This window comes from Telopea speciosissima, chromosome 7 (genome assembly GCF_018873765.1).
Source record: "Telopea speciosissima isolate NSW1024214 ecotype Mountain lineage chromosome 7, Tspe_v1, whole genome shotgun sequence".
Lineage (NCBI taxonomy): Eukaryota > Viridiplantae > Streptophyta > Magnoliopsida > Proteales > Proteaceae > Telopea > Telopea speciosissima.
Window position 1 is genome coordinate 25,984,772 of NC_057922.1, and position 27,943 is coordinate 26,012,714.

The 27,943-nt window shown below is 38.8% G+C and overlaps 1 protein-coding gene and 1 pseudogene across 3 annotated transcripts; one reads left to right on the forward strand and one right to left on the reverse strand.

Annotated features, from left to right (window-relative positions):
- Positions 1 to 698: 698 nt before the first annotated feature.
- LOC122668393 lies at positions 699 to 2,515 on the reverse strand (annotated as a pseudogene).
- A 5,176-nt stretch (positions 2,516 to 7,691) lies between these two features.
- LOC122670063 (ethylene-responsive transcription factor-like protein At4g13040) lies at positions 7,692 to 22,099 on the forward strand. 3 transcript variants are annotated; one of them, XM_043867018.1, is made up of 8 exons: positions 8,005 to 8,191; positions 8,297 to 8,391; positions 9,325 to 9,384; positions 9,623 to 9,753; positions 17,049 to 17,103; positions 19,326 to 19,509; positions 21,520 to 21,641; positions 21,743 to 22,099. In XM_043867018.1, exons 3-8 carry the CDS (start codon positions 9,342 to 9,344, stop codon positions 21,877 to 21,879), a joined length of 672 nt encoding a protein of 223 aa, XP_043722953.1. In that variant the 5' UTR covers positions 8,005 to 8,191; positions 8,297 to 8,391; positions 9,325 to 9,341; the 3' UTR covers positions 21,880 to 22,099. The 3 variants fall into 3 exon arrangements, with proteins under 3 accessions (XP_043722952.1, XP_043722951.1, XP_043722953.1); XM_043867017.1 differs by lacking the exons at positions 8,005 to 8,191; positions 8,297 to 8,391 and adding an exon at positions 7,692 to 7,882; XM_043867016.1 differs by lacking the exon at positions 8,297 to 8,391 and having other exon boundaries at positions 7,958 to 8,238; positions 9,322 to 9,384.
- The last annotated feature ends 5,844 nt before the right edge of the window (positions 22,100 to 27,943 follow it).

Sequence of the window (27,943 nt, forward strand, 5' to 3'; positions counted from 1 at the left end):
GTTGTGATTCGTTCTTACTTGTACATCTTTTACTTTTCTTTGTATCTTCCATCATTCATTTGTCATTTCCATTTATACATTTCTTCATGTCTCCATCTCATCTCAATTTTCCTTTTTTTGTTTTTGTTTGGATTCATGCAGCCAACCCAATAAATTAGGATAATGTTGTGCTTGTAATTGTTGTTGTGATAAGGAGAATTTTTTTCCATCCCATGTGTCTACCAAATTTTTTTTTCTTAACATTGAAAAACTTTTAAACATGTAAAATTTTATATTTACAAAGGAAAATTTATGGCATAAAAATTTTAGGGTTTTTTACGATTACCACCCCAAAATCTTTACTATCTACTATTACCCCCCCCCAAAAAAAACTTTCAAACAACTGTTATCCCCCTTTTATACATACTAATTACTAACTGACCCCCACCGTTACATTTCCGTAACGGTGGGGGTTAGTCGTGACAGTATGCCATTATCACGAATTTTCTAGGACCAAAATGCCCTTTTAGGGTGGTAATTGTAAAAAAAAAAAAAAAACCCATCACTGTCCTTCTCCTCCTCCTTCTTCCTCCTCTGCAACCCCAAAATGTGGCTGCCATCAAACCAAAATAAAAAACCTTGGATGGAATGAAACCACGCCGCGAAGTCTCTCCACCTTGCATCCACATTTGCTTCTCTCTCTCTCTATCCCTATAACTCGCTCCTCACTCGGTCTCTACTTCAATAACCCATAGAGCAAACAAGCAAAATCACAATGTAACCCTTCGTCTCTCAAGATCAACTCGTTCGAGAAGGTCAAAATACGCATCAACCCTCGCTTCTTGAGCCAAAAGATCAAACAGAAACTCCCTGAGAAGAAGATCCCTTCAACACAAGCAAAGGCTATTATACGTTCTGCAAATGATTCTGAACCATCAATCCACCGAAGAGCCCATACGGCTTTCCTCTTCACGCAAGGAACTGTCTCGATTGCACGAAACAAACGATCTTTCTCTGAAGAATCCTTGATGTAGGTTTCAAGTAAAAGACTGTACATTTCAGAGTGGAAGTTCTCGATTGCGATCTGAAAACCCTAGAAAGCACGAGCTTCAGCTACTTGAACTTCCTTCATGAACCGACCAGCAAGGTTTTCGAGGACAATTCCATCTGAGGCAGCAAAGAAGGCGAGAACGTGAGTGATGAAATGTTTCTCGTCGAGGGTTAGGGTTTCATTCCAGTGACGGAGATCTTGGGACAGATCAACCTCTCTGGTAGTTTTCTTGATTCTCCATGTGTATTTAGTTCCATTACTGAATTTGGCATTTTAAATTTATCCAGGTCATTTGTTCACTCTGTAGCACTGAACAAGAGGTGAGTTCTAAATGTGGTTTCAATTACAATACCACCAATAATGACCCCAAAAAAATAAAGAAAGAATGTTAATTTTTAGTATAATAATCTATTTTTGCAGTCCAGAAGGAGGCTTCAGCTTTCTTGTATATTTCCCAGATTTGAGGGTAATGGATGGGAACATATAGAATCGATTTGGGTTTGGGGCCAGAAGGGGTTCTTCAGGGATTGAAGGCATTTTTGGTTGCAGAGAGGATGGAGAGAGGGTAATGGAGACTAAAATTTTTTGGGGTTTGGATTTGAGTTGCAGAGATGGAGGGGTTGTGATGAGATTTTTGAAGCAGAGACCGAGTGAGGAGCGAGTTACAAGGATAGAGAGAGAGAGAAGCAAATGTGGATGCAAGGTGGAGAGACTTCGTGGCGTGGTTTAATTCCATCTAAGGTTTTTGATTTTGGTTTGATGGCAGCCATGTTTTGGGGTTGCAGAGGAGGAAGAAGAAGGAGAAGAAGGAGGAGGATGGTGATGGGTTTTTTTTTTTTTTTTTAACAATTACCACCTTAAAAGGGCATTTTGGTCTTAGAAAATTCGTGACAATGGCATACTGTCACGATTAACCCCCACCGTTACGGAAATGTAACGGTGGGGATCAATTAGTGATTAGTATGTATAAGAGGGGGGGTAACAATTGTTTGAAAATTTTTGGGGAGATTATAATAAATAATAAAGATTTTGGGATGGTAATCGTAAAACACCCAAAATTTTATGCCGAAACAAACGGAGTCTAAACAAAGAAACGATTCCCTTATATGACATGGCACCTTAAAATTTTCTAATCCATACACTAAACAATAGTGGGGGTACCACCGTGCAATCAGACGGCTAGTGGATAAATGCCCATCCGTCAGTGCATGATTGCCACATGGCAGATGTCAATGGTGGTCTCCCTCACCCCACACACGTGATTCCACCAACCAAAGAATTATGGTGTTACTTTTTTTTGGCACTCTCTTTATTTCTCCAATCATTGGTGTCTCTAAAGTCTAAACCGAGGCTTTATTTAAAAAAATATAAAATCTAAACAGATATTTTGTTTAAAGAAAATTTTAAAATTGAAATCATAGGAGGATCAATATGCTAACCATATACTGACATCTCTCATGACTCGCGCAAAAAATACCTCACCATGCGTATACAATAGATCCACATGATTAGGGAGAAGAAGAAAAAGCGACATAAGAGAGTTTCATAGATTGTAAATCATGCAGTATGTATGGATTTAGGCATCAATATCGTATTAGTGGACATGTGTAGGTATTTATATCGATATGATACCGACATGGTGATACTGATATTGCCAGGGGGTAATATGATCCAAAAAAAATCTATGTTATTAAAATTTTTTAAGGATAAAATGGTTCGATCAAGTCGATCAGTATTGAATCAATATCGACATCGACTAAGATTGATATGGCATAGATAACTTATACTAAACCCTTGATATTATATCCATCATTTTCTTATTAAATAAATGGGGTAAGAGTTTGCTATCTGTGTTGTTTTGCTAGAGAGCATGTGTAGGGATATCAATATGGATGAGGTTTTTACTTTCATAAGGGCAAAGCCATAATTTCATGCATTCTTGTGTCGTAGGATCGATACGACCTAGTAACGTTATTTTTCCCAAAATTTATAAAAAAAAATTTTTTTTAAAAGGAAAGTAATGCTGCCGGAGTTCGGTTCCTCTACATGTACATGTGAGAGGCAACCATCTGTCCTATTCTTATCTTTTACAAGGGGAAGGAGTATTTATGAAAACAAAATAAACATATGATTGGTCCGTATAGAGATGATCCATTCTGATGCTGCCGTGAGGTATTGGTGTTAGGGTTGGCGGGACGTTACATATAGAGGCTTATATGGCAGGCGGCCCATCCAATCACCGCTCCGTCGGTGCTTTGAGGTTCTTGGGTTTTCTTTCTTTGTTAAGCCCCCCCTCTCTCTCTCTCTCTCTCTCTCTCTCTCCTTCGGTGTCTCCCTTCCTCTTTCCTGCCACCTACTCCCTCAACTAAAAATATTAACACCCCTTCTTCCATCTTTAGCCTTATGACTTTTCAAAATCCCCAACCTATTCACTCAACTCTTTTTTTTTTTGTTTTCGTAAAGATCCACTCAACTCTTTAAGTCATAAATTGATTTGTACTTGGATTCGATGACAAAAATACCCTTATGTTCTACAAGATTTATCTGGTGTTGGGTTAAACCGGTCAAGTTTCAACTCTAAGCCTTGTGATTGCTATCCAATTTGTTTTTAAAAAAAATTATTTTTACTATTTTAAGTCAAAATAAAATAAATAATAAAAATTTATTTTATAGAAAAAGTTATTATTTTCTACTTTCATGTTAGTTTTAATAGAACTGAGTATTCAAATGGAAAAAGTTTTCCTTATCTGTGTGGTCAAGGAATCGTACAACCATTATTGATCATAAAGATCGGCCCTCTATTTATGAATGCTCGATGATTACTCCACTATTCTCCTATACCTATAGACACCATCTGAACGTACCTATCGATTAAGGGATTCTCAATTGATGGTAGGTGAAGAAAAACTTGGTCTAATTGAAATAAGTAATCCTTATTATTTTGATTGTTGACAACTAAATTGGTAAAGTTTCAACCAAAGGAAATGCTTGTAGCTTGTCGCTCACAAGCAGGATAGCCTTGATAAAGTGAGCCCCAGACCCCATGTATCAGCTGTGATAGTGCTCCTATCATAAGCATTTCTCTTCGACCAAAGCCAACCTTGTGCTGATTTGATTAAATGAAAATAAGATCGGGGCAAGAGATTGGTACTTCGTCATGTAGCCCCTGCATCAGCACATGAGTACCAACACGGATGAGACATTCTTATTTTAGGAAGGGTTGGGCGGTAATTTCTTGCAGTCCTGTTTTTGGGTACAAGATCCACACAATCAAACATTGTTCTTTGTCCCATACGATTTTTAAATTTGATCAAACGTAATTGGTTTTTTTTTTTCTTTTCTGCAAGACCCACAATGGTGCTCGATAAAGGACCTAAGGGGCCAAGAGGGGCCCAAGACGGCCACTTACACTACTTACTATCTACTATTATTACTTAGAGAAGATAGGGGTACGAGGATCGAACACTTGTCCTCTCCCTAGTTTAATGATATTACAGAAGAATCTATCAATTGGCTAAGTACTATTTTGTTGGCTAGCCAATGGACCAGGCAATATCAAAAATATGTTGCAAATGCATAAAGCAATACCTCACTAGTGTGGTCTCGAACCTGCTTTTTCTAATTAAACTCAATACAATAGGCCATTGATTAGATAAATCAATAGTTCATTAGTTAGATAGAACTCTCAAAGCGGATGTAGAGACGTTTTTTTATTAAAGAATGAGAAAAAGCTGGGCACATCGATGGTGTACTGTAAACTAACGCCCACTCTTTCTATCTCTTCCACCTTTGAAATGACCCTTGCCCCTCATATATGATACTCCCACTTCCCTATTGGTGTCATCCGCAAATTTATCACACACGGGTGATGTGCCTATCCCTCTTCCATCAAATTATCCAAAGAGGGCCATAGCTTATTCAACTTGCATGCAGGCAATTAGGCTATATGATCTTTGCTTGCAGACATTGTTCTGTCAATTGTTTTACTCCTATGTCGGCCATGCCGCTCTCTTTCAAAGCTTGTTGGTGCTCGCGTATAATCACATCACTTGGCTCTTGCTAGCTAGAAGTGGCGGAACAAATATATTCAAATGGCTAGTACTTATTATTGTTGATCAATCCTACACATGGGAAACATGTTTTGCTCAAGATGATTGGTAGCAAGTGATGTATGATTGATGGAACACTTCTACAAGGTTTGGTACTTTTTCAATTTGTACGATGTTAACAGGATCAAGATGCACCATTGAATATAAGTATGGGGAAAAAGCTCTCTCTCCTCACATGTATTATTTTATTGATTTTTTAAAAAAAATAAACAATGATTTAAAAAAACAATGTAAGAGGATGTAGAGTATCGTGTTGGCATAGAGAACTTTCTCTCATAAGTATATAACCTACCTCAAAAATAAATAAAAAAACTGTCTAGATGATACCTCTAGCAATGTACTTAAAATTTAACATCTTCTTTTAATTATCCTTTATTTTACTCCAAAAAATTATTTAAACTACGGGCATAGAAGGTGAGACATGTCATTATCTTATTATAAAAAGTTATCATTATCTTGCAAAAAAAAATTTACAAATTATTTGACACCGTAAAGGTGTCTTGATTGATTGAAAACAAGATTCGCGATCATCAAATGGATGAAAAGTTTACAACGCATTTAGTGCATGGAATAATTATCCCCTCCAATTCCTCACATAGGAGCGGAAAATGACCACCCTACCCCACCTTGGGCAGTGTGTTCGGGCAGGGGGTAGGGTGATCATTTCCACTCCTATGTGAGGAATTGGAGGAATTGGAGCGGGCAACGAATTGGAGGGGATAACGATTAGGGCTCTTGGGAAATTTTTCCTCTCAAGTATGGTGCATTGTCCAGTGTACCACACTTAAGAATCTAACCATCCACCCAACACATGAAAGGATAAAAAAACATCACTGCCCATGTTTTTATGGTTGAATTCTTAAATGTGATGCACTGGGCAATGCATCGAACTTGAGAGGATGAAAATCCATGGCTCTAATCCTGAAATAAGAAGCTAGCCTTTACCATAAAAAATAAAAAACAAAAAAACAAAAAGCAAAAATATGGTAGCATGAATGCATTAACAAGCTTAACAATAGATGCCAACTGATTTTGGTCACATAAGTGATTATGGCAATTCCAGCCTTGTGGATAAATATGGTCCCATCTTAAAGATGTCAAATAAGATTGTAATAATCTATTTCACCCAACTGAGGCAACAACAATTTTACAAATTCCTTTAATTTTGTTTCCACAAGAGGATTGCATGGTGTGGGGTGTTGCAAAAAACTGATCGGTTTTCTTTTAAATTGGCATATCGCAGTGGGATCAACAAAAGTCAAAGGTGAAGGAGGGATCAAAGCCGTCATCATCTAGAACTAGTTCCTGGAGTAATAGGCCAACTAAGGTGTGGAAGAAAATTTGGAAGTGCCATCTTTAGCATCGATTAAAATTTTCCTTTGGCGAGCATGTGTAGATGGTTTAGCATTGAGGGATAGTCTAGCTCAACGCAAAGTACCATTCGCTCCCATATGTCAACATTGTGATGAAGAAAGCGAGACCTCAACACATATTTTGGTTAAAGTGCCCTTTTGTGCAAACAGTTTGATTTGGTAGCTCCTTATCTCAAAAAATGCACTCTTCAAGGGAAATCACAATAAAATCTTGAATGTAGAGTTGAGATCATTTCAATAGTCTTGGAAATAGTGCTATACTGAAAGCTCGGACCTATATATGTTGTTTCTTAGCATGGTAATTGTGGCGGATAGAAACTTACCAAAAAAAAATAAAATTTGTGGCCGATAGAATGATTTTAATAAAACACACGAGTCATGTGTTTATTGCAAAATCTGAACCAACAATATTCAATAATTTCCTTTTGATTGGTAAAGCAATGGCTATGAGAAGCGGTATGCTAAAAGCAATTTCAGACAGCTTTGAACGCCTTATGGTGGAGACAAATTGTCAAGAGCTTTGCTTTTATATCATAGGAACAATCACTAAGGTTCTTCTATCCGGCCAACCTATGATAAAGAGACATTATCCATTTATCATCTTATTTTCTTGATTGTAAGTTTTACTATATTTCTAGGGAGATCAATAAATTACCCAACTCTTCCATCAAAAAACATAGTACTCGACTCCCTAAATTGGAAGGCGTTGTCAGTGACGTGCGACAATTTGACCATAATCCACCCTGTGGTTGATGGAATCTTGTAATACGGTAACTACAAGCACCACCAGTAGTAATGAACAAATTGATTTCTACCCCCAAAAAAAAAGGAAAAAAAAAAAAAGCTAAAATAAAATCCCAATAAAAAACCAGCCTTTGAATGATTCTAATTGTTGCATCATTAGAAAAAGGGGAAAGGAACTCAATAATGGAAACTTGGAAACAAACAAAGAAAGAAACAAGGGGTCAAGGTGAGGGGTACTTTAGTACAAAAGGTATGGGGAAGACATCTTAGCTGCCTTGCCAGTTGCCAATTTAAAAGACCAAGGAGGGTATTCCTGATATTCAATCTATAATCTTTCTTTATACACAAAAATCGTACGTTCCCCATCTCCGCTTCAAGTCTTCGACCCCTTCTTGGCTTTCTCTCCTCTCCTCTCCTCTCTTTAGAACACCCACCACCTTACCACAATGAAGGGCAAAAGGTGGTAGATGCATAAACCACCACCTCCTTCTATCCAGTCTCTCTTCTTTCAATCACAATCCTACTACCTTCTGCTTCAAACCCCTCCATCTCTGCCTGATTTCCTCCTACAATCCCGATTTTTCCTACCTTTTACGCCACCAACCTTGGTCTTCTCCATCTTTCAGGTATGAACAAGCCGCCCCTCTGGCTTAGAATGGGTGATTTCACTTGTTTGCTTGAGCTTCTGAACGTTTGACTCAATGTTATTTACTTTTGGGTGATCTTGGACATTCTTGGTACTCTGTGTTGGGTTGGTTGGTTGGTTGGTTACGGGTGTTTGAGGTGGTGGGTAGGAGAAAGACAGCATGTCTCATGTGGGTCTATGAGTTTCGATTGATTCTCTGTTCTAGGCTTGTGGAAGTGTTTACTGTTCTTCTTTTGCAGAGTTGGGTCTGTTTTAGCTTCTGTGCTTACCCGTCGGAGGTGGTTGGTCGGTGGGTTGACTCGTATTTTGAAGGAGATTGGGAATTCTTTCAGATGATGGTTTTGGGTCTCTGTGTCGCTTCTTCTAATTCCAGATAGTAGTTTTGGTGTTTCAGGCTTTCAAGGAGTTGTTCGTTTAACTTGTTTGTGCCGTATAAAAGCACCCATGCTATCGTTTCTCAACTCTTCGACTTCTTCGTGGGGGTTTAAGGTCTTGTAATCCTGTCTGCTCTGCATAAAGATTAAAATTGTTTATGCTTATGGATCGAGTGTTTAAGCTTTGTTATCAAATCTAAGTTGCAAATGGGTTTCAGCAAGGCCTTGTTGGACTTGATAATTGAATATTTTGTTTGGTGGATTTTGGGAAATTATTCTGTATGCTTGAGTGTGGAAACTAGCTATCATGAATACTCATTTCCTGTCATCGTTTTTAACCCCTTAAGTTGATGATCTTTTGGTTCGCAGGATTTCATGCTGGGTGTTTATTATTTTTTGTGCTGGTGCTGAACATTTTAGTTTTGTTGAACTATGTTGTCTGTACTGGCTGCATATGAAGTACCACGGAATTTGATAATTAATTAGAGAAAAATGCCTTTTTGAACATCTATACATAATTCTTTTACATAATGGCAATAGTCAAATATGTTGTCCCCCATGTCCTGTTTACTATTCAAGCTCACGAAACTTCCCAGACGAGTCAATTTGGGGATGGTTTTCTATCTTTTGTCTTTTGGACATCTGTCTGATCCCCCTTAGAAGAGATTGATGGTGTTAAAACCTTTTGGCTCCAAATTTGTTGGACTCATTATGTGATTGTATCACTTGATGGTTTTCCTGTACTCAATGTCCCTCCTGTTTATGTTTTTTCTATGTTTTTAAGTTCTGTGGCCTTCTTGAAACCATGATTTTGTTCCATTTAAATTTTTGAAAGGTATTTGCAGATCTGCTACAATGAGGCATACTTCTACAATGTTTAACTAGTTGAGTTGGTTATGAATCATTTGGTTTATTGAACTCTGTTGTACCGCCTACCACGAATTGGGTAGCTTCATTCATATAGAGATTGTATTTTTTCAGTTTTATGATTCACTGTAGTGGCATTGATTCTTGTGATCATCAACTGAACCATTGTCTGTTTTATTAGGAAGAGCAGAACTAACCATGGTGAGCATAAGGAGACGCAGACTCCTAGGATTTTCTACTGGTATACTCAATTAGAAACATTAATATATTCCCTAAAAAAAAAAATGTTAATAACAGTTGTCAGATTTGACCCCTTGTAGGAGGTCTTGTTGTAGGCCTGCTACTGGGGTCTCCCATATCAGATTCTGCGTTCTAGCATCTCACTCAAACTTGTAATACACTACAAATATGCTGGTTTTTTCCATCAAAGTCTACAATATGCTTGAATCAGTAAATCACCAGTTTGATGTGATTTGCAGGGATATGTCCTTTTATGGTTGAGCTTCCTAAGTCTAGTGAAAAGGGAAATAATTCTGAAAATGCTATCAAGAACGCCGGAACAGTTGGTGTGCATCAAATGCCTTCAAAGGATGTCAGCAAGCCAAAGGAGGTAAGCCTGGATCTCACCTATCCTATTTATATTTATTTTCTTCTACATTTCGTTGTTCCACACTCATTCACTTTCCCCGAAATAGTCATTCTTTGTTTAGTGGAAATGCTCTTAATGTGGCACTGTCTTGTTTTAAGTGCTTTACAACTGCAAGTTTCTATTGGTCTGGTCTTGAGTGTAAACTATCTTAAACCCACAATCCCCGAAACCAGTAATTGTAGCTTAGTGTTAAAGAAATAGAGGCCCTTGATTAATCTGACAACTCAGATTTTCCATGCTGTTGACTCTTTGGATGGAACCAAATGATAAATAAGTCAATCATGGTAAAGGGCCAATGGTTATCCTACTTCTGTTTTTTAGTTACCCTGCACTAATTCTTGGCCCTATAATTCATTTTGAGGCATCTTTTTTCATGTATGTTTCTAGATTCATGAATGACTGCATAATATATGATAACGTGCTTTAGTTGTTCCCTATGTGCCTTATCAGAGGACCCTTTTAGCAAAGGTGGTTGTGTTCAGTTTTGATTAGATCTGGACATGATCCAGTGCAGCAGCGTAGTAATAATGTATAAACACCAGAGGTTTAGCATTTCCAGTTCCTACTTACAAACTCCCATAATAGGAATGGAAAAATCCTATATTAACATACTATATGCAAGCTTGAGATGATCAGTACTAAGAAATCCTATTTTAACTGCTAACTTGCTTCTTAGCTCCATTGCTTGAATGGTTGCGCAAGGATGGCCACCTATTGTTGTGGGGGCTGTGGCCAAGAATGCAATTATTTCCCATATATTCTTGCTCTGCATCTATTACCTGAGTCATCCATCTGTTCCAAATTATAAAACAAGTATATTTCACTGATTCTCTGGTCTTTGGTCCATCTGACCAGATTAATGTGGATTGGATAATTGAATTTGAGTTGACAAGATATTTAGATTTCCCCTGAGAGATTAAAATTCTGCCCCCATCACAGCCAAGTGTTTTGACTAGATACTTCCAGTCGCAAGATCCATTTTTTTGTCCTTGTGGTACATTTGAGTTTTAATATGCTCTTGACATTAAATACAAATGAATTACGTAAATGCCCTTTGGATGCACACTAAAAAGAGGAGTTAAGAGCAATTTCGTTAATGCAGAGTATTCCAGTGGAACCTATTTTTTGCTAGTTCTTTCTTAAGTCCTACATTTAACACATTGCCTAATTGGTAATGTATTCCTCAATTTTCCCTTAATGTTGTCAAATTCAAAATTGGCACCTTTCTTGAGTATAACGTACAATGATAATATGCTCTGAAGAGCAGTCTTACTGTCAGCACATGTACAGCAGAGATCCAGTCATGATCGAGTTTCATGTTCTTGTGACAGAGGTTGTTTGTCCTTGTAGATTTTAAGCATTCTGTTGTTCTTCTCTATCTTCTTTGTAAAATTCCTTTGAAACCAATGCAATTGTAAATACTTCAAAAAGGTTTGATTTCTTGATGACCATTCCTCTGAGGTGATGAGTTAAAAGTAATTTATTTTTTCAATCCCAGGGGCCAGGCATGAAACAAAATTACTCAAGGGTTTTGTTTAAATCCAAGTACAATTGCTGCTAACTGTTGCTATTAATAATACATTATTGTAGATCTTCGACATGGCATATTTTTCCAGCATTTTGTTGACCTACTCTCTTCCTGTATACTTGCTATGGTTCATAATGCAATTATTGATTGAGAGTGCACCAAAATCAAAGTATACGTTTAGCCATTCAATTGCACTCTCTTAAGATCACTTGTCTTCCCCTTATTTGCCTCACTTCAGATATATTTCACCTAACCTTGCTCTTGGATACAAGCCAATAAGGCAGACCCGAGATACCAATACTGTATAAATTATTTCTTGGGTGATGTGACTTTTTCAACATTGGGATATCTGGCCAATTGATTCTCCTGTCTTAATAAAATATGATACTGGATGCAAATAAATTGTGGATTATTTTATTCTCTTCTTGAATGAAGTGTGTAGAATCGGCAATTCTGGCCTGGATTTAGCTTCGGCTTAGACATATGTCTGATCTTCTGTGCCAGGAGAGTCGTTTGAAACATTATATGGAAGTCAAAACCAACATACGTTGCATGATATAGCAAGCAACTGGAATGAGATCAGAATCTAATCAGCAAGACAACAAGAAGAAGAAAGAAGAGGAAAAGAGAAGAAGATGATGGAAGATTGAAAGGAGAAGAGGCTGTGCCGTAGACTAGAATAGTCTACCGCCAGCAACAAACCTTATATTTATAATAAGCTGGTTACAATCACAATAGGAAACTGATTCTTACGTGGCTTAAACTAAACACATGATTTAAATAAAAAGCATCCCCTAGTATGGAGGTCTATGGACACCCATAGACCTCCAACCGACGCACACATAAATTCTAACACTCCCCCTCAAGCTGGAGTATATATATTTCCAATACCCAGCTTGGAACAATGACCAACAAATGCAGGTCGAAATAGTGCCTTTGTAAACATATCCCCAAGTTGATTGCTAGAACTGACGAACACAGTTGAGATAAGCTTCTGCATGATTACATTCCTCACAAAATAACAATCAACCTTAATATGCTTGGTGCGTTCATGAAACACAAGATCGCTAGCAATATAGATGGCAACTTGATTGCCACATTACATTTTCATTGGTAGAGAAATTGAGAACCACAACTCATGTAATAGAGACTTCAACCACATCAACTCAGCTGTAGTATGAGCTATTGCTCGATACTTTGCTTCTGCATTGTACCTGACCACAGACTGCTTCTTACTTCTCCACGAGACAAGGTTACCACCAAAAAATGTACAATATCCAGTGGTTTACCTACGATCACTGGCCGCACCAGCCCAATCAGTGTTAGAAAAAGGAATTAAACTTCGATTATCCGACACTGGGTATGTGGATCTGGTTTGCTTTGCAAGAATGCAAGCATCACAATGAAAATTGTTCAAATTACAATCTTTAGAAAAACTAGGAAATAAGCTAGTAAGAGTTCTTAGCACTGGGTGTCCTAATCGACGATACCACGTATATAAATCAGCAAGGGCTTTACATCTAGATCCTAGGAGAGAAGCCACGATAGATAATGTAGTAGGGGGCTGCTGTAATAGGTACATGCCATCTTCCATCTTACCACATGCAATCATACTGCCTGTTTCCAAGTCCTGAAATACACAGTGAAAAGGATAGAAAGTCACTTTACAATTGAGCTCACGTGTAATGCTACTAATGGATAACAGATTAGTAGAAAAATATGGGACATAAAGGACAGAAGATAACGAAAGGGAAGGTGAACAATTTATAACCTCCTTGCTAGATATAGGAGAAAAGGATCCATTAGCAACTCGAACTTTATTATTACCAGCTAATGGATAATATTGGGAAAAGTGTTTGGGAGAACTTGTCATGTGGTCGGTAGCACTAGAGTCAATAATCCAGGAAGTGGATTTGACAGAGGAGCTCTGACTATAAAATAGAATACCTATAGAATAATTGGCAGAGGAAGGAGCAGTAGCGGCAGAGGCAACACTAGCAAGGGCCGAAGGTGCTGAAGTAGTAGATTCCAGCCTTGACATCAAACTCCGCAGGTGGCTCATCTCATCGGTAGAGAGAGGTGTACTCGTTGTGCTGGAAGAATCATCCTCAGAGATGGACTGATGAGCAACACTTCCTCCAGATTTGGGCGGACCACGCCCACAGGACTCAGGTGGACGGCCATGAAGCTTCCAACAACGATCCTTGGTGTAGCGCTCTTTCCCACAGCAGTCACACTTAACAGGAGGTCGCCCAGATGGGGCAGCAGAACCACGATTCTGAACAATAGGAGAAGTCGCAGAGGAAGTCAAAGCCCCTTTAGAGGGAGCCGTATAAAGGGCAGCACACTCCACAGGAGGAGGGTGTACCATAGCCTCACGTCGGCTTTGTTCAAAAGCAATAATAGCATACGCCTGGGCAAGGGTTGGAAAGGGATCCCTGGTCAAGACATGGGCACGAATGGGATCGTACTCCATGTTCAGTCCGGCCAAAAAATCATACACCTGAAGCTTTTCTTCCCATTGGCGGTAGGCAATAGTGTCATCCTGACATGTAGTAGTAAACTTCCCATAGAAATCCAAAGTTTGCCAGATACCTCTCATGGCATTGTAGTACTGGCTAAGAGTAATATAGTTCCATTTTATGTATCTTCCGACGGAGTTCATAGCACTGTGCATCATTACCAACCTTAGAGTAGGTTTCTTTGGCAACGCTCTAGACATCAGCAGCAGTCTCCAATAACAGATAACTCTGAGAAATCGTAGGATCAATGGAACTAAGGAGAAAAGACATCACCAGGCACTCATCGAGATCCCATTTATCCTAGGCCTTCCGTGTAGCAGTGGGACGAACAGTGGTACCCATCATTCAAACCACGGGAACCAATGGCAAGCGAACCAGATCTCGACCACATGAGGTAATTATTGCCATCCAGTTTAACGGAGTTAGTTTGGAAACTAGAGAAATCCTTCTCATGATGCACAGAGGTTCCCCCTTGCCCAGAAGAGATGGCAGAATTTTCGTCGTCAGACATGGCCACAGAGAAGGGAAAACAATATCACAAATCTTCAATTAGCGAAGCAGCACATAAAAAATCTCCAAAATAAGTGGAGATTTAGGACATAGTGGATGAAAAAAAAAAGCCCTTGGTGGGATACACTCAACACCAAGGGAGGCCGAAAGAGAGAAGCAGGAAAAAACCTGCGGCTGTGGCTGTAGAGGCGGAAAAAAAAGGGAAAAAGAAAAGATGGAAAGAGGTGGAGGGAAAAACGAGAAAAAAAGTGGAGGGGGGGGGATGGAGTCTCGCGAGAAGGGAGAGAGGAGGCGGAAGGGTTGGTGGTGGCAGAAAAAAGGAGGCGGAAGTGGTGGTGGTGGTGTGGAGATTGGATGGGAGGCGGCGGCTGCAGTTTTTCGAATCTCAAACATAACCTGAAGCCCTAGATCAATTTCTCTTAGCTCTGGATACCATGATGAAATCTGGAAAATTAGGGAGAATGACTTGTGTCAATGTGACACAGGCCACCTTTATTTATAATAGAATAGAGGAACATTCTAGAATAGAGTACAAGACCAAAATACCCTTATGACAGTTCTACCCTTGTACCCATATTACAACAATATCCTACAACCTCAGTATGGCCAAGATAATGATAAATAAGACCTTTTCCAGGAGCACTTTTAAGATTCCTCAGAATGTGACAAGCAGCATCCCAATGAACACATTTAGGATTCTCCATAAATTGACTGATAACCCCAATAGCAAAGGAAATATTTGGATGGTTGACAGTCAAATAAATCAGCTTCCCAACAAGTCTTCTGTACTGATGTTTATCCTCAAAGTCTTCACCATCACACACACCCAGTTTCAGATTTGGATCCATAGGATTGTTAACAGGCTTACACCCTAACATACCTATTTCAGAAAGAAGATCCAGAACATACTTCCTCTAAGACAGGGTGACACCTTTCTTGCAACGAACAACTTCAATTCCCAGAAATACTTGAGGACTCCTAAGTCCTTCATCTGAAAGTGCTGATGAAGATAATGCCTTAACCTCTCCAATGCTTGAAAGGTCATCTCTTTATAATAAGCTGGTTATAAATAGGTTACAATCACAATAGGAAAATGACTCTTTAGCTTAAACTAAACACATGATTTAAATAAAAAGCATCCCATGGTATGGAGGTATGGACACCCATAGACCTCCAACCGACACACACATACATTCTAACAGTAACTAAACTGGTCAATCTACAGGTTAACAAACCTGACACATCTGAATTATGTTTAACATGAGTTAAGCATGTGCTATATTAATTAATTAATTTATTTATTTATATGAGGGATGATGCGATAGCTTTGAACATGTATTATAGTTATAAAGCAATACATGGCTATAGTGGTTCTTGAAATTTTATTTCTCTGATAAGCCCAGCTGTTTGGCCTGGCCTGTATTTTGGATCAGGCTGGGTCTCACGTCCTATCCCAAAGTTCCTGGCCAGGGCCAGCCTGAACTCCTCTGATAAGATGTTCTAAGTGGGGTCCAACTTCTAAGTATTATTGGAGTTGCTTGTGTTATGTTCTAATTCTCATGGCGAATAGGAATTTGAACCCCCACATCAAAATATGGTGTTTTAATTCTAGTAGGACATGGGAATTATATGGTAGGGGAATCAATAGCTGATGTTAAACCTCATATTAACTTTTTGAGAGGCCACCTATGACTGATGGGAGCTTTAGCTCTCACAATCCAAGAAGATGGTGAACACACACATGCACACACACTCTTTCTCTCTCTCTTTGGTGTCAGTATTGGTATCCACTTGTGTTGGTTGGACATAGCTGCAGCTCCTATCTGGGAGTGTTTACAGATGTATATAAATGTAAATGTTGGACTTCAAAACATACTACCCTTGTTTGGTAAGTCTAGACTTCTGTTGCATGTTGACTGTTGGCATGACAAATATATCTGTTCAATGGGAGGTGCACTTGCTTTATTTCCAATTGATATGAGCTGTCTATATGAGACCCTGTTTGTCCTTGGTAAGTCTAGACTTCTGTTGCATGTTGACTGTTGGCATGACAAATATATCTGTTCAATGGGAGGTGCACTTGCTTTATTTCCAACTGATATGAGCTGTCTATATGAGACCCTGTTTGTCCTTGAGATAGTAGATGGTTGTTTATGGAGAATGTTTCTCTAGTATCACTGCCTAGATGCAGCAGGATTAGGGGTTATGCATATATATCTTTGAATGTAACGTTTTTCATAGATGGTGATTTTCCACCATTTTTAGCGGGATGTATGATGTTTATATGATACTTTGGATTGTTTTCTTGCTGCGTGTACGTTCTTATCGGTTGGTTTCTTAGTGAATCATATTGGCTGGTATGTAGAATACTCTGGGTGGGTACATTTACGTCTTTCTGACACTAGATTCCACAATACTTCTACTTTATGAATTTATATTCTCTCAATATGGAAGTGGAAGCCAATTGGCATACCTGTTTTTATGAATGAAACAACTTGAGACTATATTTTAAGCTTTTCCATTTCCTTGATTTTTACATATGTGTATTTATGGCATGCTAAAGCATATATTTATTTTCTTTAATTATCATCTTTACAATTCAGGCATACTATATTGCTTCTTTTCGAGTTTAAGATATCTATCAGTATGATCTAGTGATTGAGATTGTATTTATGGTATACAATGATGCCTCCCAGATAAATGTATCCGGTTCTAGCTCATCAAAAGAGGATCAACATCAACAATTTTCAGGTTTGTCTTTTAGACGAATATAGATTTGATATAGATTAATTAATGTTGTTAGTTGGATTTAACAAAAGAACTGTGTTTCCTCCTTGGTCCTAGGTAGCTCGATTATGTGCAAAGTTTGTGCAGGGTTTAAAGATATAATTGTAATGATATTCAAGTTTCTAACTATTGTTTTATACTTGTATGAAGAAAATGAATTAAGAACTCAGCTTTGGCTAGTTATTGTGTCTAATGCTGGATTGAGAATCAATGTCATGTAGGATCTGAATCAAAAGAAAAGTGAACAAAATCTGTGCCAGGCCTTACTAATGGCATATATCACCCTATTATTTATATAAAAAAAATTTGAAAAGTATATAGGTACTATAAAATTAAAGGAAGCTAAAGGATCCTTAAAAGAAAACATAAGAAAGTGCGGGAGAGGGAAAAACTCTCACCAATCTCGCCACAGACCCAAAATAGACCTTAATATAGAGAACCACCCTCCACAGACTGGCACCCCCCCCCCCCCCCTCTCCAAAGAAAAAAAGGGAGTAGTAAGAAAGCCTCCACAATGCAGCTTTCTCCAAGGCACAAGAACTCCACCTAGTGTCTGGAAAAAATTATGATCCAAAATGAGAATTAATGAGGATATCAAATATGCATCCAAGAGAAGCCGAAGTTGAATATCAAGACCCTTTGCTGATGCTGGGGCTTGTCTCTTCTATCTGCACAATTTGTCCTATGACCAATCTCCCCACATCAAATAGTCTGAACCTCTACCTACTAGATGATCTTTCATGGTTTTCACAGGCATCATTTCTTTAATTAACAAAGTGCTCCTCCTGATGCTTTGGTTGGTATTGCAAATCCAAAGAAGGCTGAAGAAGGGATAGCTAACTGAAAAATCACATAGTGAGCTTTGATCTTGTCTCTAGCTCCTTCTCTGCTTTATGATGCATCTTTTTTTCCGCTTCAATCTTGTAAAGACTTGGATAATGTATTCTTGTTCCCCTTTTAAGAAAATTCCTAATTCTGGCTTTTCATGAATATGTACAAATTGTAGGTTGTAAGAAAAGACTAGAGTTGAAGAAAAATCCAAAAGGAAACGTTTTCTTGTATTGATATATAAATGGAATAACGTTTGACTTACCCTATTACTCATGGGTTTACAGCCAACAGCCAAGGTGTGTTTGTAATATATGCAAAGTGGGATGTTTTTCTCTCTCTGTCTCCCAAAAAGGCTCTCAACTTGGTTTTTTTGTTTAAAATGTTCTAAAAAGAATATGTAAAAAGAAAAAACCTCTTTCCACAGGAAAGGTTCTCTTCATTCTTGCAGTCTTGCTTGGTCAATGGGTAATCACAATTATATTTCCTTGTTGCTAATCCTTGGCTTTAGTTGGATCTGGCTGAATGAAGTACCTCTTTCTCTGAAATTTTGCTGGGATATGATTTGGAAAATCTTTGTTCCTTATTATTTTTTTTGGGGTCAAATTTTAAGTTAATGCGGACCAAGATCCACCTTTTTAGGTTCTGTAGGAAGCCTTGCATCTTCTTATTTTCTTTGTGAGCTGGACCCTGGTTGAGTCCACTGCTCTCGAGTCCACAGGATCTTATGTTGTGGCTAAAGGGGTGCTTGGTGGACCCCTCTTGGCTGAGGCCTTGGGGGTTTGTCTGTGGGTGCCTTAGGGCTTAGGCCATCTGGGGTGAGTCTGTAGCGTCCACTATTTACCTTCTAACTTGTTGATTTTGATTTAGCAAGAATTTTAATGCCATATAATATTAAGTCAATTTAAGTTCCATTATGAGGAATGGTTGCCACCAGCAGAGGGAATGGTTTGTACTTCAGAATTGGAGTGGTGTATTGATTGGAAAATGTGTTTTCCATTCTTGTTATTTATACAGAACAAGAAGGGGGGAAAGGAAAAAAGAAATAAAGTACGTTGGACTTTGGAAGTTTCTGTCTGACTCAGTTTAAATGTCAATTAAGCATTTGATAATTGATTGAATAGATTTTGTTTGATTATCTGTACTTTTTCTTCATCTACATGTGTGTCCCTTGGCCCGTAGGGCCTGACACAAGGTTAGAATTCTAGCTATTCCAGAGTGGTATCTCACTGATAGCTCGAGTTTGTATAACTATGCATGTAAACTCGATAAATGATTTATTATCATAAGACCATCTCTTCTGTGTTTTTGTGTTGCCATTTGGCTGTGCAACTAACCTACTTTCCGGCTATTTGTAGGGCAAGCAATCAAACGAAGAAAGCGACACCGGAGGAGGAAGCATTTGGAAAATCAAGAGCCTTGTATGATGAGAGGTGTCTATTTCAAGAATATGAAATGGCAGGCAGCAATAAAAGTTGACAAGAAGCAAATCCACTTGGGAACTGTTGGTTCACAAGAAGAAGCTGCACGTTTGTATGACAGGTACTTGCCCTTTTCTGAAGTTACCAAAACTGTGATAGTTTAGCATAAAATGGTGTACTGTGAGGGAAGTTTGATCACTATGTTCCTTTTCGGATCTGAAGGTCCTAGCTTATTGGTACCTCTTAGCAGTAAATATGAAGACAGTTACGACTTTTCTTTCAACTAATTCTAGATGATCCTGGTTTCCATAATGAGAGTGATTATCCTCTTCTGTTGATATACCATACTGTAGTACTTTACTATATAAATATTTTGTTAAGCTTGGTCGGGGAGACTATGGAGTCTGGCCAGATCATAATAGAGAAGAAATTACATATTTATCATATACATTTTTCGTAGATCCTCTGGTGTCTCCTAAGTTACAAAACACGCAAAATAGTTAATTTGGTTGGTTTCCTTAGAGGTGTACCAGAAGCTTTTATAAACTGTCCCTTGGAGTGAAGGTTGGACTAAAGACATTGTAGAATTTTATTATATGGTAACTGCCAGCTGTGAATTAGTAGTCACTCTGACCTTCCCAAGCCAAGGCTTTCAGCATCACCATTTTGGTAACAAAAAGTGTAAGGGGGGGGGGGGGGGTGAGAACACTGTGACTGGATCATAATTCAGGCTGAATCATTGAGCTAGGGACTAGGGTTCATTCAAGTGTGAAAATGAGATGTTTCTCTTCATGTTACCAGATCTCACCTTTACAAACTTCCAATTTCATTAAGCAAGGACCCATCGTTAGCAATCATCCATTTACTCAGTGGCTAGGAAAATTCTTTGCATGGTTTTGGAACTTTACGGTAGAACCCAACCTTGCTCCCCATTGTGAAAGAAATTCCTGTTAGAAGTATTGGACAGGGAACTTCTGTCATACTCTTGACAATTTTTCTGGACAATCTTTCCTGCCATATTCTGTACACTTGGCATGAAGAAAGGTCATTTTACCATTGGGAACAAGATCAGAACCTCTGAAGTCAACAATAATTTATGCAAGCTCCACATCCTTTTTGCTTTTTCATATCTTAATTCAGCATTAAAGACCAGATTTCACTATTAACCATAGAAGTGGTGAGTCATGCTACTATTTAGTGAATTTGTGTACGATAGCTGAACTTTACTTATTTTTTAAGAGAAGGTATGAAATGCCAAACAATTGAAAATTTGCAGCAGACTGCAATTATTGATTTCAAGAATACATCAAGTACAGAAATAATACCGTTTTATATTCAAGTTATATATATGGGATTGAGTTCTCTGTCAGGGAGCATAGCGTATGCTAGCGCTCCCTGGGTCTATCACTCTCCTCCTCCAACAGGGGGCAGAGATGTCATTTCATAGAGGGGAGGAGAGAGATAGACACAGGAGGCGCTAGCGTATGCTATGCTCCCAGACACAAAAATTATCCCCATATATATATAGGGACTGTCTGAATGACACCTCTATAGGTGTATTTAGAATTTGACACCTTCTTTTGATTGCCTCTTGCCTTATTCCCCAAAGTTATTTAATTCAGGGGTAAAACAGGATTTTCAAAAATAATTTGAAAGTGAGTTGTCATTATGTCATTTTCAACAGCTGTCATTGTCTTATACATTTTTCTAGTATACATGTGAAATGACAGGATTTACCCTTGTTGGGAAAAAAAAAGGTGTGCTATACTACTAGAAGGGCAGAGAGAGAGAAATGTGCCAATTTTTTGTTGAGTTTCTAATGCACAACCCTAAATTTGCTATGCATCACCTCCTTTCCATCTAGTAACAAATGAATGCCTATTTTTCATTTTCTTGCTGTATCTACAATGTGTGAGCTAGCCTTGTATGTAGTGGTATGAAGTGCAAACTCATAGTTGCATTTAGGTAATTGCTAGGGGAAGAAAACAACTATTATACATAAATGGATTTGTCGTCGTGTCAAATTCCTATCTCTCATCTCATGTGTTGGGAATTATCCAAAAAGAATAGATACAAATAGTTTAAGATGCATGACAATAGGTTACATATTAGTATCTTTGTATCTTTACAGGGCGGCTTTTATGTGTGGGAGAGAACCCAACTTTGAGCTCTCAGAGGAAGAGAAGCAAGAACTAAGGCAATTCAATTGGGATGAGTTCTTGACGTACACTCGCAGTGCAATTACTAGTAAAAGTATCCTCTTCTTAGTCTTACTCTATTTTAATGTGCTTTTACAGTTTCTTTGTTTGAGATATTCAGTAAGTAGATTTAAGTGAATCTGTTGTTGGCTCCAGAACACCAGAGAAGGGTTGGTCCAGTGCCTGCGAAGAAGCCTCAAATTCCAGTGAAGAATGACGATTCAGACGATGAGAAAAGAGCTGGTGGATTTTCGGCATCGGAGGATATGGAGCAAGACACATCAATTTCTTGATTATGGCGATATTAGGGGAGTAAGGCGAAGAATGCTCAATAAACCCGTCTTTAGCAATCGGGTTTTAATCATTTGGCCTTTTTGTTTTTTTGTATATAAATGCCCCTATTAGGGCAGCTTATAGTTGACTATATATTTTTAGCAGACCTTGATGCCGTAAACTAAAATAAACAATGTATTTATTTCATCATTATTTATGCTGTAGTTTCGCTTCCATCTTGAAAGCAAATCCAACTGGTAGTTATTCAAAACAATCAATGAAGATGGAAGAAAAAGAAAATATCCAAGCTGCATTCTATAATATTTTGTTAAGCAGTGTTACTTCATGCCATTTTGTTAGGGCATGGACCATGACAAAGTGTGGTAGTGTGGGTTGTTTTGTGGCCTTAGGGAGTGGTATGTGTTTGCCTTGGCTTAGCTTTTTGTGCCACAGGAGCATGGTGCTACTGGGCAAACAAACCATTTGATGGAACTGAATCCAAACTTCATTTCCCTGAATCTCCCCTCTTTGGCCTGTTATTATGTGTTCAAACTGCATCAGAGTAGGCCATAAAGGAAAATGGCAAAAGAAAAAGATCTTGATTTCTCCTTATGAAGCATTGGTGGTAGGCCGTTTTCAACCACCATGGTCGCCATGATCGTCTTCAGCCTTAGTTGCCGAGGAATTAGCTGCTTCTCGGCTCGGAGGCAACTTCATTCCATTGTTAGAATGTACAGGCCTGATCTCATTTTCCTTTCTGAGATGAGATCAAATCAGTTATTCATAATCTCTCTCACTTCGCAGTAATCTTGGTTGTCATTATTTTGTTGAGGTTCCAGCTTTTACATTATTGCTATCTGCTGGTGGTTTGCTCTTATTCTAGAAATCATCTATTGATTTTCATATTGTTTAGAGGGCTCCCTGGTGTATTCATACAATGGTATCAGATCATTTTCTCTGTTGCTCTCACTGGCTTTAGTCTCACAGCTGGGCATATGTATCTCATGAAATCATTACTGCTCATAGTTAGTACGTTCGGGTACGACAATAACACGGGAACGGATACGCACGGCAAGCAATTGGCCCACATGGCAATAGTTCGTTTTAAAAAATCCGGGGTAATAAAACGTGTACGGCAATTAATTGGTACGTGTTTAATATGTGTTTTAGTACGGTTGATCTGAAATAGTACCGGAGCAAAACTATGGGTTTATCCTAGTAAAAATCAAGGAGAAAACTGATTTTTTTGCAACAAAATTCTGATCTTCTCATGCATTCATGAACACTTAAAAGTTAAAACCAATATGGCTTTCCAATTTGAAATCGTTTCCCATGGTAACATAAATTCCACTATGAAATAATAGAAAGTAACTCATTACTCATGTAGCAATAGAGGCATCAAAATATGAAATAGTAAACTCAATTCAAAATTTGGTATGCTTTCTAACAGAGTTATTGGATTCGGAGAAATTAAATAGAGCTCTAAGAATTGGAAAGAAGAATAAACAAAAGACAAATAGGCTTATTGGCTTTATGAAGAGAAGAGTGGAAATTTCGCTGACTGACTCGAAGCTCTGAAAAATGGGGTCGGATGTAAGAGAGCTGTTGATGAAAGAAAATATATATATACATATATATGTTAATAAAACAGAAACAATGCTAGTCTTACAATGCCTTACAAACGATTTGAGATGGGAGACGGGAGAGGAGAGGGTTTTCTTACAACCTACATTCAAGAATCGCCTTTAGAGCTGTATATGTTCAACGATCCTAATGTTTCATCAAAAGTTTAGACTTCAGACTTCAAAACTCCTTCAGGTTCAACGATTTTCCTTTTTTTTTTTTCGATGTGTAGATGATTTGCAGGAAACACAGAGTGGGAAGGCAGAAGGCAGAAAGCCGAAGGGAAAGAGATGGGGTTTAGGGTTGTCTTGTTCGTGAACTGGTTTAGGTTTGGGGGTTTTCCCATTGTTTTTTGGATTTTTAGGTTTCAGGTTTTTATTTTGTTTAATTAAATTAAAATACATAAATATGCATTGATACAATAATTAATACGACACTTAATATAGAGATTAATACGACTATTTTTAAAAGTCGCATATGAATTAAACTACCTCATAGAATATGATAAGAGTTAGGAAATTGAATTATACGATCAGCTACGATAATTAATACGCGAACTTACTAATTATGCTACTACTTTGAATCATATGGCACTGGTACTTTATTTCGTGAATAACCATCATTTTTAGGATAATTTTCTTGTTTGCCATGAATTACTTCATTGCGTCAATCAAAAAGGAAATCCTAAGTTCGAATCCCACTGTCCTCACCTTGGGCCAGCCATCACTCACAGTCTCAAGTCAGTTGGCCGCTGTGACGGAGGTTTAGTGCGATAGTAGGTGCGGTGGCACTAGGGGATTAGTCGGATCAATGTGTGCGGATACCCCCTGAACCACAGGTGATCAAAACTGTCAGTCTAAACAGTTACCAAACAGTTTAGAATCTGGACTTTCAGTCATAGGCCGTCAGATTGGAATCATCACGCCCACAATAAACAACGACAATTTCGTAATTCTCAAAAAAAATAAAAATTCACATACATGTCCAAGACCCGAGATCTGCGTCTCTTGCAATACTCCGAAGCAGAAGGAAAACAAAGCTACCCAAAGCACAGCACTTTCACTTCTGCTACTCTCCTCTACTGGGCCTTGGACGACTCCAATTTCCTCCACAGCAATCACAATTCCATCATTCAATCTCCACCTCCTTGAAGACTCGTGGGTTTCCGTTGCGGACACCGGATTCTCATACCCTCGAAACCCTAGGTATCCATCCGCATCTTTTGGCTTCAAAGCCATTAAAAATCTTGTCTTCGAAGGTCAGTAACTACGTCTTCTATTGGGGGCTGTGTCGTGGAGTACCTTCGATGTCTTGGCATTTGCTATGTAAGAATACAAAGAAGAATAAGATTCTTAGTAACTGTGGAGGAGGTTGTCGTAGCCGGTAATGATGCCTCCGAGGAGGAAGAAATGGACAGAGGAAGAGGAGCGTACCCTAATAGACAAGTATGGAGAGATGCTTTCCGATGGGACCTTGGCCAAGATGAAAACCAGAGAGAAGAAGTTCCGACCCATCGCTGCCCAGGTCAATTTGATGCATCACACTCTAGACCCAGTTGCCTTCCCTTGGCAATGGTCCTGGAAAGACGCCTCCACCAAGGTCCAGAACATGAGACATCAGTACCTCCTCGTTAAGCAGAAGATCAAGAAGCCCGTTACGGCCTCCGCCGGCGGTAGTGATAGTTCCGCCGGGGAAAACCAGCTGGAGGAGTTCGACTGGGTCGAGGGTCTCACATACTGGCCCAATTTCCTCCGATACAAGGACGTTTTCGGGGATATTGAACTTGGGTTTAATAATAGCGGTTCTATGACGGCAATCGCGGCTGTTAATGGTAGGAGCTTTGCTGGGAGAGGTCGAGCCATGGATGTCATCCGGTATAGCGATCTGGGTCCTTCATCAGATGGAAGTTTCGGGGTTGGGATTGTTGATGGTGATGAAAATGGAGTTTTGGCTTTGGGGTTTGAGTATGATGGAGATGAAGGAGATGGGAACAATAACGATAATAATAATAATCATATGGAGGATGGAGGTGATGGTTTTAAGTATGAAGAGGTAGACCCAAATGGTGCTGAATTGAGGAGGAAGAAGAAGAGGTTGAAGGGTTTGGAGAAGCGGGCGTGGTCATTTTTGGTAAACCAATTTGCACAGTTGAGTGAGAGGGAAGCTCGCTTTGAGGATCGTGAGGCTGAGAGAGAGCGAGAGAGGCAGAGGAGGGAGCACTACCGTGCAGAGCTTGAAAAGGAGCGGGAACGGATGTGGGAGGAGAAAGAGAAGGAGTGGGAAGAGGGGGAACGAGTGAGGGAGAAGATGAGGAGGGAGAGGTTTCGGGAATGGGAAGCAATGGAGGAGTGTGCAGAGAGGGAGAGGCAGAGGAGAGATGAAGAACTGAGAAAGGAGAGGGAATGGGAGGAGAGGATGGAGCGGAGGAGGTTGGAGTGGAAGAAGAGGATGGATGACATGTTGAGTCAGCACCAGGCGGCAATGGGCCAAATTCAGTCCCGGATACTTCATGACCAACAGGCCCTTGCCGGTCAGTTGCTTGGGCTTGTTTCACAGTGGACAGGTCATCCAGCAGGACTTTCCGATCATACTGGAGCAGGAAACCCTTATCTTTCTCCAATGATGCAGAATTTGCACAATGTGAATGGTATTGTCCATGGTGAAAATAGAGTTGACGGAGATAATCAAGATGATCAATTCATTGTCGATGGATGATTTTCTCTAGCGGCGTAGACGGTTCCTAAGGGATGTCTGGTGATCTTGATGATGTTAAAGTTGTTGAGGTCAGAAATGTTTTAATGTGCATGTGTACTGTAATTAGTTTTATTTTAGTGATACTAATCTGGCTAGTTTGAATTTTCATTCAGCTGGATTTTCTTTCACCTTCTTGCTGTTCCAATTTTGGCTGTAACTTGTAGTTGTTATGCTGTATACATTTTGAGAATTTTATGAAAGAAATTTACCTTAGTTTACTAATCATATCTGTTTTTATGAAAGAAAATTTACCTTAGTTTACTAATCATATCTGTGGCTTTCTCATGGAAATTAAGATCAGGCATGACAAACAACATTTTTAGGTCCATCATCAAATTTACCTAATTTTCAAGATTCTTGATATGTAAGAAACTGCATAGAAAATTTATTACTAAAATTTGTACCAGAGCGTCCCAGTGCACGAGGCTCCCGCTACTGCAGAGTCTGTGAAGGGCAATATGAGAAAGAAATTGGCCACAATTTCATTCCCTCCCTTTTCATTTATAAGGGTTTTAACCTCCTTACACTGTCTGTGACCTTATGTGATTCCAGTTTTTGACTTTGCCATACCATTGTATGTAACTGCAATGCAAACTCTTGGGCAAGTCTGAGTGCATCTGATGATTGAAAAACACACCTACTTGGGGGAGGCAAACATAAAACATAGCTTCATAGATGGATGCATACCTATGAAAGATAGATAGAGATAGAGGAAAAATCCAACAAATAATGGGAGAATATTTACTTGTTGAGGCTGCATTGATTTGACTCAACAAAGTCCTCCCTATTAATTAAGGAACGCTACATGAATCCTCCACTATCTAAGGACATAAAGGCATAGTTCAAGATCTTGGCGAGATCTTGCCGAGATCTCGCTTTTAACCCGATCTCATAGGATCTCGAGACGAAACGCCATGTGATACACAAATATGTCATTATCTCGACTGAGATCTCGGCCCTATATCTCGTTTCGAGTCGAACCAGACCATATTAAAGGCTTTAAAAGCCCATATCTCAGAGAGATCTTGACTCTCTCTAGCCTCTCTCTCGGCTGTCTCGCCTATCTCGCCTCCTTTGAAGGGAAACTCCGTCTTTCCTTGGTTTTTTTCATTTCTTTTGGCAAATCACTCCTCCAACACCTCATCAAAGCTCAAGACATTGAAGATTCAAGCTGCTACTCTCCTCCATGCTGCATCTTGAAGAACCTAATGTAACTATTCATCTCAAAAACTATATTTTTTTTTATAGAAACATGATCTAAACTTGTTTGTTGACTATGATTCTTTTCTATGTTATACATTGTCCACCGATCTATGGAATGAAGGAGGCGAAATTTTTTTCTGTTTTTAAATTATTTATTTATTTTTCTGTAAAAATAAATGATTTTCTTGTAAAAAAAAATATGGTTTATACTTATGGTTTGATGTATTTTAGTTCCTAATGCTTATTTAAGTTGTTTTGCACTTCTACTTAAATTATTTGAGTTCTAAATATTGCGTGGATTGTGGAATAGCTAGGGTAGACCTCACGCACGCCGTAGACTACCAACTTAGGGTCAGTAGTCAAAATACCATTTTGGGTTTGAATTTGTAAAAACTAATGGTTCCACCGTGTTTAGATTTAGAAGGCCTAAAATAGGGGGAATGTCAAGTTTCAGCCCCTATCTTGGCCATGTGGCCACCGAAACCTACCATCGAGTTCAAAAAA

Bases quoted from the DNA above. Each gene is read 5' to 3' on its own strand.
- LOC122670063 (XM_043867016.1), top strand. From the start codon at position 8,070: ATGTGGGTCTATGAGTTTCGATTGATTCTCTGTTCTAGGCTTGTGGAA. The intron at 17,104-19,325 runs GTTTGTCTTTTA...GGCTATTTGTAG, and splicing joins TCAACATCAACAATTTTCAG to GGCAAGCAATCAAACGAAGA. The intron at 19,510-21,519 runs GTACTTGCCCTT...GTATCTTTACAG, and splicing joins GCTGCACGTTTGTATGACAG to GGCGGCTTTTATGTGTGGGA.